Genomic DNA, 10935 nt, shown 5'->3' with positions numbered 1-10935 from the left:
CAACTTAATATTTCCATCTAAAAAGATTGCATTTTTCTTCCCAAATCTCCAACCCGGCCCTCTCCTGATTAAATCAAAGAATGGAACAATTACATTTCCTTTCTTTTTTTACTCATAAAGTAACATCTTTATTATGTTCCATTTAACCCAATTGAAAACTGGTTATTTTAAAGTCTTGGCACTTAAATTCAGAAGCTTTTTGTTTATCTCAAGTCAAAATCTGTTATCCCATCCAGTTTTCTCACTTCTTTTTCTGAAGACACCTGATTATCCCAGTGCACAGGCCAATTTTCTGAAACACATTCAAGTTGCATGTGCAACTGGACAACCAGTGGTCAGTGTCAATGTGCTCTGTGATACTCACAAGTTGAACGTGTCCCCATCCCTCATAGAAAGTCTCAGGCATATTTTCCATCAAATATAGCTTGCACATTTAGTTACAATTAGGATCAGACCATACCCTATTAAAGACCAAAACAGAGTTTTCTTGGTATCTGTGCAGCAATGAACTGTACTTTTAATGACTGCTGTTCCAAACAGGTCTCATGTTGTACATTTCTCCTCTATAGTAATATGCTCATTTGCTGTTGCATTCTGAACATTGATTCTGGAGAGATTTTTCAAGTATCTTCTGCCACTAAGATTCCCTGATCTGTTTTTTCTGAACTTAGTGTTTCATGTCAATAGTTAGTCACGTGCTTTGCTGAGCTAAACAGCATTTATAGAACTTAAACATGTTCCTTGCTTGCTGACTCATTTCTCTGTCACATTTCTACAGCTACCAGTGAATCTGTAGTACATCCTTTTCCCTAAACTCCAGAATGGTTCTGCGTTATTTGTTCCTCCAATGCCTACAAAGTAGGAAAGTGAAAAATGTAGTCAGGTTATTCAAATGACAAACATTCTAACACATCCAACAATTTTTAAATTTGGTGAAACTATTCACAATTGCAATATCAAAATTCTTCATAAATTCATGAAATATAAAATAAACCCCCATTAATCGTGACAATCAGCAGACCAGCCAGTTTAATGTTAATAGCATGCAGCCTCTCTCTAAAGAGAGGAGGTTTGATTTTTGCCTTTGTATTTCACAGCATGTTTTGCAGAATGGCAGTTGCTGCTTGCAAGTCAGGAGCTCCATATATGATACTCCATCCAAGACCCGATTGCCAAGGAAGGTGCATTCATAATATAGTCAATCAGGTCTGGCAGATGTTAAGAGTAGAAGAGGTTCCTGGTCAGCTGCATGGTGGAAAGGGGACAGGAGCCTCTACCATCACTATCCACAGCTCCAGATTGCAACCTGTATGTAAAAGTGCATGTTTCCACAAGAACTCTGACTCCATGATCTGTAACATACCACCAGCATAATTCCTAAGCAAAATTCAGCAGCTCCTCAAAGAAAATAGGTGGCACGATGGCTCAGTGGTTAGCACTGCTGCCTCACAGCGCCAGGGACCTGGGTTCGATTCCAGCCTCAGGCAACTGTCTGTGTGGAGTTTGCACCTTCTCCCCATGTCTGCATGGGTTTCCTCCAGGTGCTGTGGTTTCCTCCCACAGTCCAGAGATGTGCAGGCTAGGTGGATTGGCCATGCTAAATTGCCTTTAGTATTCAGGGATGTTTAGGTTAGGTGGGTTAGACATGGGGGAATACAGGGGTAGGGTGCTCTTCGGAAGGGCAGTGTGGACTTGTTGGGCCGAATGGCCCGTTTCCACACTGTAGGGATTCCATGATTCTGTGAAAAGGTTGCCGTCTAATCTAATCTGGCTTCCATTCTTTCACAAACCTTCTGATGTGGTTTCTTCCCATTCCCTAGCTTCTGAATTTGGTTAAAACTAGTTATACCTTCAACTTAGACAATATGTATGACCCAAAACCATAACTCAGTTTCTTTCTGACCTCAGGTTGACCACTTTCAGTGTGGGTGGGAGGGGCTGATTAGAGCTAACATAATTCTAACAGGTCTGTGGGTCACAGCTAAATAATGGTCAATTTGCCTCATTTTACTCAAGCATGTTTCAACTTCTATGCTCCAAAAACCAGAACTAAGGCTCTTGACATTTGACATGTCAATAATTGCTTAACTTTTGAATTGTCTTTCTAGTGTCAAGATCAGGGGCAGTTATGTTGTAAGGCGTATCATATCAGATAGAAACTTAAAAACATATCCAGGTGAATGGCTTATGTGCAAACCAACTTCAATCATTCCTGTCACTTCTAACAAATTTTATTCACAACTCAAATATGTGCTCAACTATTTACAAAGTCCTAATATGTTGTTATAAAATATTCCACTCAAGAGCCTTGAGCGCAAAGTAAGATCGATACTCCAGTGCAGTAGTGAAGATATCCTACACTGTCAAGAGATGCTATTATTCAGATAAATTGTTAAACAGAGGCCCCATCAGACTGAGTGGAAAAGAGTTACAATGGGACAACGGGAGGCATGGGAAAGGAATTCTTGGTCACCATTAATTATCCTTCTATTAGAGAGTTACAAAAACAGGTAAATTAGTCATTGTCACATTATGAATTAATTATAACCTTATTTTTTAAATCTGGGTGCTGTATTTTCTGTACAAAAAAGGTGATCAAGCTTCAACAGTACTTAATTGACTGTAAAGCACTTTGGGACAGCCAATGGCTGCGAAGAGGGCAAAACTTTATTTTCCCTTCAAGGTGCTCTCTTTGATGCTGAAAACACTGAAATGAACGTACACTTTTAAAATTTAAAAAAGGTGACTGTAGTCAACAGGGAAGAAAATTTAAAAAAAGGAAAATGAAAAGACATTGGATCACTGTGGAAAGATGGGTTTAAAAAGGGCTGGTTGATAAGTTGGCTCAGAGGGGCTTTTTAAAGGTGAAGGGAGAGAAGGAGTGTAGTAAAATGAAGATTAATTTAGGGTTAGAGGTCCGGAAGGAGCCAGTCCTCTTTCACCAACAGCAGGCAAATTGAAAAATTGATGCACAAGAAGTCTGGTCGGAAGACAACAGAACTAGATAGATTGCAAATTTGAAGAAAGTAACAAAGGCTAGATGGAACACAGCCACACAGGGCCTGAAATATGAGGATACAGACTTCGCTTTTAAGCTAATCTAAACCTATATAGGTCAGTGAAGACTGAGCTGATGGACGAACAAGACCTGGGACCTATTTCAGCACTGAATTTGATAAATCAGAGACTTTACAGTCTCCCATTATCCACATTCCAAAAAGGACATTGGAGTAAGAGGAAACAGATGACAAACTGATTCAAGTAGTTGAAAGATTATGATAGAAGCACTTAAGATGGAAGAAAAGGTTTTGGTAATAGAAAGAGTTTTAAGCTCTATCGTAACTCCACATATTCTGATTCAATGGCAAGAAAGGAGAAAATAGAGCAAAGTTTATAACAACAGGAGCAACAGACATAACCCCTCAAGCTATTATAGGAAACTTTCTCTCTCAACATTCATTCCCACTCACTCCCCATACTCCAATTTCCTAAGTCAGCAAAAGTTAGTTTTAAACAGATCAACAATGGAATGTCTACAATCTTCTGAGATAGAAGATTCCAAATCATCACAACCTTCAGTGAAGAAATTTCTCATCTCAATTCTAAATAATCAATTTCTTATTCGGAGACTTGTGCCCATATTTGAGCTTCTCAGTATAGGAAAGCAACCTCATGCTGCCTATCCTGACAAGTCCTGTATATGTTTCAAACAGATGACTGCTCATTCTTCCAAAATACACCAAGTATAGACCCAATTTACTCAGCCTAATTTAGGAATGTACACTCATCCCAGAAGTAAGTTAACCTATGCTGTCCCACCTTCAAGATAAGTGTATACTTTCTAAGAAAACACACCCCAAAACCTTGCAAAGTACTACAGCAACAAAGCTCTATACAAATGTCCAAGACTTGCTTATTCTTATACTTCTTTGCTCTCATAGCCACACCAGTTGTATGATCTTTTGACCTCTCTGTCTATAAATTCTGTGTCTGTGTGCTCTTCTCTCTCACTTCATCTGACAAAGGAGCTGTGCTCCGAAAGATTGTCATTTCAAATAAACTTGAACTACAATATGGTGTCATGGGTCTTTGTGCTTTGTCCACCCCTGTCTAACAGCAGCACCTCCACATTACGATAACAGTATGTTAACTTTTTTAACCTACTAAATTGCTTGCTGCACCTGTATGCTAGCTTTCACTGATGAACAAGGACACCCAGGTCTCTTTGGACATCACTTTCTAATCACTCACCATTTAAGAAATTCTCTGCATCTTTGTTTATCCTATCAGTGGATAACATCTCACTTCATCATACTATACTCCATTGGCCATGCTCACTCAGCCTGCCCAAATCTGTGAAACATCTTTGCATATTCCACACACTCCCACTAAGATTTGAGTCATTTGCAAACTTGAAAATATTACAATTTGTCCCCACATCCAAATCATTGCTATAGATTGTGAACAACTGAGGCTTTGTATTCTAGTTGTATTCTTTAAATATTAGCCATTGCCTGTCAAACATCTGACGTATTAAATTTACATTAAATCTCGTTAAATTTACCCTGCATTTTTATAGATTGAAGTCACTTATCATTACTGCATTCTCCCAACACCACCCTCCACCATATTAGTTTAAAGACCAATGGAGCCCTAGTTACTTAATTTGCAAGGACAACAGTTCAAGTGAAGCTCATTCCACTGGAACAGCTCTTTTTCACCCCAATACTGATGGCCAGTGCTCCACGAACCGAAAGTATTCCACCCACACAAATTTTTGAGGTGCACATGTAACTCTTGGACTTTATTTACACTATGCTAGATTTCCCATGGCTCCAGATATTATCATCTTGGAGGTTCTGCATTTTAATTTAGCTTCTAATTGTTCAAAGTCTTTCAGTAAGGTCAGAAAACAAGAAAGTTGTCAGGAGATTGGGCGAGTGGGTGAACGTGTAGTACTGAGCAACTTAGCACATGAACAGTAGCGAGCGTGAGAGGCAGTTGTGAGCTCGTGCATAAGAGTGTTTGTAGTAGCAAATGCATATGCACATTGTGGAATTTGGGACAGCTTTTCACCTTTGTATTTAAATGTTTTGCTCTTTACTTAAATGGAGGTTACAAAAAAAAACAATTTAAGTAAGTTCAAGAGAGTTGGCTAAGCTGGTTTCTTCATCGTTTTGCCAATGATCAAATATATATGGAAAAGGAAAACGTAGCTGTTTCAGAAAATGCATATTGTTATTCAAGCGAACAGAGGAATTTATTCGCCCTTCTGAACGGGATTGTAAATGTGTGTTGGTACGGTGGCAGGGTGAAACTCCAACTGAACTCTGGGAACGAAAGAAGCACATTTGGGAAGCGAAACAATGTTCAACACATTGAGGGGGAGAAAGGATTGGAGATGGGACAATAGTTTACAAGGACAGTAGGGTCAAGAGCTGTTTGTTTTCAGATAGATGACGACAGCTGACAGGAGATGACAATACCCAGAGAGAGACTGGTTTACTATGAACTTAGGAGTTTTGAGAACAGGTGATCTCAGTTTGGTGGGAATAAGATTGAGGGAAGCCAAGTAGGATCTCATGGATAAGATTATCTCAGTGCACGTGAAGGAGATAGAGAAAAACTAGTGACAGATGCAAGTTCAGGGTTACAGTAAGGATAACATTAGAAGAGAAGTGAACAAGGGAGATTAGTACAGGGAAGAGATTGCCTCAAACTTAGTTACAAAATAGTGAACGTGCTCATTGCACATGTTTTTGGAGGCAAAGGTTAAGGGTCAGTGAAAAAGGTCAGGGCAAGCAAGTAATTTTATTTTATTAAGTGTTAGTAAAGATGGGATTGAGGATACAGGGGTGAATCAGTGGGAAGTCATTTGGCAAATGGAAGGCCAAAGGTCAAATAATTGACAGTTTTGAAGCACAATCATTAAGTGAAATGGGAAGTTTTTTTTCCAAGGTCTAGCATAAAAGGAGGTAGGGATGGGATGTGGAACAAGATTCAGTGATCAGAGATGACCTTATCTATAACTGATATTTTAGGTCTACCAAAAACCACATGAGATTCCTACCTCAAAAAAATTGGCTATGAATTATTTACGCAGAGGATACTTTAGAAGAGTACGAGATGACACTGAACTTGAGATAACATGATTTGGAATGGAGGTCGAATTCACCAATAGTGAAATTCTATTTCCTTGTGTAATAGAGCCACTAGAATGCGCAATTCTTCTCAATTATTGTAATGGAAAAGGGAAAAATAATATATGGTAGCCATTCATAGCTCAAGGAAACCACATTTCATCACAAGTGAAACCACTCTTCATAGAATCTTGTCAGAAGTCACATGAAACAAGGTTATAGTCTAACATGTTTAGAGACAAAATAACTGCAGATGCTGGAATCGAAGATACATAAACAGGAGGCTGGAAGAACACAGCAAGCCAGGCAGTATCAGAGGAAAGCAGCAGTCAATGTTTCAGGTATCACCCTTCTTCAGGTGAAGTCACTTCACCTGACGATGCAGCAATGCTCCAAAAGCTTGCGATTTCAAATAAACCTGTTAGACTGCTACCTGGTGTCGTGTGACTTCTGACTTTGTCCACCCCAGTCCAACACCGGCACCTGCACATCATGGAATCTTGCACCTGATTTACCTACAATACCTAATGTAGTCTTTAAGTAATAGTAAATTGATAATCTATGAGATATTACATACTTGGGCCACAAAGAAACTACAGAATTATCTATTTCTATACTTCAAAAAATTACAGAAATGCCTACATTGCTGTTTGGATTTATCTGATGTGTGGATCAATCATAAAATTATCATACTCAAAAACCTTCTGGGGAAGGAAATCTGGCCTACATGTGACTTCACATCCCTAACAGATTCTTAGCAGTCCTCTAAAATACCTAACAAGTCACTTAGTTCAAGGATAATTAGGAATGAGTAACAAACACTGTCCTTGCCAGTAACATGAAGGAACAAAAAAAATTAATATAAAAGTCAAAAGATAAGTCACAGTATTTTGCACAGTCAATATTTGCCTCCCAATTTGAAATAACTTAAATGGCAACAGTGTATTATGCATTGCAAGATCAGGGCCTTCTCGACCTGAAAAGTCACCCGAGGGCATTGATCAGGAAACATTTCAGAAAAGAACTGCTTTAATCCTGTTTTTGTCTTGTTTTTGATAGGCTCTTTTGGTTTAAAGATAAATTTGAGATTTTACTTCCCTGCAAAAACATTGCAATATGCCTCAAAACTTCTTTAATGGACTATGAAGCAATCTTTCGTGATGTATTAATGCCTAAAAAAAAACCTAGCAGGAACGTTCAAACCATTTGAATTGATGGTGCCGATTTAGGTTGTGCAATACAACTGCAAAACATCAAAATAATCTCATCCCTCAAATCAACACAACATCCCTCTACTGAAAACCAGCACCAACATTTGCTGACACCACAATAATGTCAAAGTCCGCAAACAATTGTTACAGAAGCAGTCATCTGTGCGTCTTAAAACAGCATAATAGCCCGCAGGTCAGATTTCTCTCTCAGACAGGCTGCCTCCCAGAATTCTGGCAGAAATTAACTTGCTGCAAGTTTAGGCTTCTAGATGTAGCTTCCTGCTTCTTTAAAGGCTTGAGATCTGTTTCAATAGCCTCAATGACTCTGTTTTCCATCTGCATTGTTAGGTAAAAAAAGAATTAGGGAAGTGTAATTCAATAAGACACCCTTCCCATTCTTCTATAGGGATCTTATTTTATTCTCAAAATCAACCAAACTATGAAGGAAACAAACAAAACACAAATGTAGACACTGAAAATCAGAAACAAAAACAGAAATTGCTGGGCAAAAAATCAGTAGATCTGGCAGCATCTGTGGAGAAAAAGTAGTGTCAATGTTTCAGGTCCAGTCACCAGGGTTTTCCCAACAATTTAAGAAACAAATTGGAAACATCCTTTCTGGCTTGCAACTTCTTGACAGAAATTGCACTCCACCCAACAATCCCCTGGAATCATACACCACATAAAATCAGTCACTTGAACATCAAAAGATATACAAACAGAAAATGCTTTAACAGATTAAAGGCAGCACTTAGCAATTCACAATTTTTTGTTTTATATTTTGAGAATGCTAACTACTTTCACATTCTGCTTAAGGTGGCATTCCCATTTGTTCAGCCTTTATAAAACCTTTATGACGGTGAACTGATGTAGAGTTTTGGACTTTAAATATTAACTCTGCTTTCTTCCCACAGATGCTGCCAGGCCTGCTAAGTTTTGCCAGCAATTTCTGTTTTTGCTTCAAAGTTTCATACCCTCCATTATAACATCCCTGCTTGTGTTCAAAGTCTTGACTAACAAAGGAAAGTATCCCATATGCCTTCTTAAGCATCTGTCATCTTCAAAGATTTGCAAAGATGCACATTAAGGTCTCTAATCCTCTGTATTGCTGAGGGTCCTCCATTCATCATGTACCCCTTTGACCGATTATTCCCCAAAAATGTACTACCCTCACACTTTATGAGAGGTATGGTTAGTAAATTTGCAGATGATACCAAAATAGGTGGTGTAGTGGACACTGATGGAGGTTAACTCAGTACACAACAGGACCTCTATCAGATGGGCCAAAGGACGAAGGAGTGGCAGATGGAGTTTAATTTAGATAAATGTGAGATGTTGCATTTTGGTAAGGAAATTCAGGGCAGGACTTAATGGTAGGGCCCTGGGAAATTTTTCCGAACAAAGGGGCCTACGGTGCAGGTGCACAGTTCCTTGAAAGCGGAGTTGCAGGTAGACTGCGTGAAGGTGGCCTTTGGCACATTTGCCTTAATTGGTCAGAACATTGACTATAGGAGCTGGTACATCATATTGCAGCTGTACAGGACATTGGTGAGGCCTCTTTTAGAACACTACGTATAATTCTGGTCGCCCTTCTGTAGGAAGGATGTTGTTAAACTTGTAAGGGTGTAGTAAAGATTTACAAGAATGTTGTCGGAATAGGAGAGTTTGAGCTATAGAGACAGGCTGAATAGGCTGGGGCTTTTTTCTCCTGGAGTGTCAGAAGTTGAGGGGTGACCTTGTAGACGTTTATAAAATCATAAGGGGTATGGATAGGATGAATAGCCTTGGTCTTTTACCGAGAGTAGGGAGTCCAAAGCTAGAGGGCATTGGTTTAAGGTGAGAGGGGAAAGATTTAAAAAGGACACGTTGGATAACTTTTTCATGCAGAGGGTGGTGTATGGAACAAGATGCCAAAGGAAGTAGTGGAGGTGGTCTAATTACAACATTTTGAAGGCATCTGGATGGGTATAAGAATAGGAAATGTTTACAGAGTGATATGGGCCAAATGCTGGCAAATGGGTCAGGTCAGATTAGGATGTCTAGTTGGTGTGGACTAGTTGGACTGAAGTGATTTTTTTCCATGCTGTATGACTCTCTCGATTGCGAGCAAAGTGACAAAGGATCACAGTTAGCTTTTGTGAAATATAACATTTGGCGTGACACTAAAATGACAGTCAATTTTTTTGCCGGGCAATCTTAAATAGAATAGTAATAAAAGAAACCAAACCAGGAAAGCGGCAAGGACCCTGGTTTATTATTTTACACCTCATTTCAGAAGAGGGAATGAATTAAGCAAATGGAGTTTGCTTTGATTTTCCATCACCATGGTTTATTTGTGAACAAAAGTAATTTTACAAATCATGTTTGACCTCATAAGTGATCATTTCAAATAGTGGAAAATCTGATGAGATCAAAATTTCTCAAAGGCATGATACTGAGTTTGAACAGTCTGGACATATACCTAAAATGGTGATTTTAGAAAAATAGTTAATGTAGGCTAAAAAACTAATTTTTATTCCAATTTATTGGTTTTATTCACTACCATTGACTTTTTGATAAAACTCAAAGCTAAGGCGAAGGCCAAAGCATTGAGTGTTAAAACTCTACTTCAGCACAAAGACAAGCTGAGGTTTCATTTAAATTTAGAGGGAGTGCAGTATTGTTGGAAATGCTGTCAAAATTGCAGCTCTGGATTCTCTTGCCCTCTCAAGTGAATGAAAAGGATCTCTAAAGTACTGCTTGAAGACCATGTGAATTTGAAAAGTCTCCCATCCAAAGTTTATCCTCAACACAGCAAAAGAATACAAACACAATAAGCTCATGACTGTGTGGCTCACCTTTCTATGCACAAATTGGCTGTGATATTTGCCTAAACATTAGTTGCTTCAGGACAGTTATAATCAGCTGTAAAGCACTAAGTCATCCACAATAGGTAACTGGTGCTAACTAAATTGGAGTCCTTTCTTACTCATTGAGCTCAGTGTTACGGGAGGAAATGGAACTCAAAAACAGAGTTCAAAATAAGCTAAAATTATAGCTCAAAATAAATATTATTTTGGTACAAGGTCAAAATACAAGATGCATGCTTTACCAGTCAATTTTCATTAACTTCTGCATTGTAGTCACAAATGATTTATCCACAAAGTTAGAAAATCTAATTTACAGTCTGAAAAATAAATCTTCCACACAATTCTTGGATGAATTGATCATGGTGTTTGTCATTAATTAGGCTTCACTGCTCTACCACAGAATATGAATGCTATGAAAAGATTCCAGGCTGCTGCTCTATATGATGTCGTTCGTTCAAGCTTCAGTGCTCACACAGTTGGGGTGTTTTCTACAGCGAACATGAAAATCACTATTGTTCAATCTAGCCTGAAATAGTCAAGTTATGTTGCAGGCATTTAAAATCAAAAATGTAAACTGGACCATCAAACTACATTACAGTGCAGAGATAGTAGGAACTGCAGATGCTGGAGAATCCGAGACAACAAGGTGCAGGGCTGGATGAACACAGCAGGCCAAGCAGCATCATAGGAGCAGAGAGGCTGACGTTTCGGGCCTAGACCCTTCATCAGATTTTT

The 10935-nt window shown here is 38.8% G+C and overlaps 1 protein-coding gene across 1 annotated transcript in view; it reads right to left on the bottom strand.

Moving 5' to 3' along the window:
• Window positions 1–482: 482 nt before the first annotated feature.
• Window positions 483–10935, bottom strand: part of LOC109912683 (partitioning defective 6 homolog beta-like) — a 29436-nt gene continuing 18983 nt past the window's right edge. Inside the window, exon 3 of the mRNA XM_048608509.1 lies at window positions 483–851. Coding sequence (XP_048464466.1) covers window positions 754–851 — 98 coding nt within the window. The 3' untranslated portion in view covers window positions 483–753. The remainder of the gene's footprint in view (window positions 852–10935) is intronic.

The sequence above is a fragment of the Rhincodon typus genome, chromosome 19, assembly GCF_021869965.1.
Source record: "Rhincodon typus isolate 14 chromosome 19, sRhiTyp1.1, whole genome shotgun sequence".
NCBI classification, from domain to species: Eukaryota; Metazoa; Chordata; class Chondrichthyes; order Orectolobiformes; family Rhincodontidae; genus Rhincodon; species Rhincodon typus.
This window is presented reverse-complemented; position numbering and strand designations above follow the sequence as displayed.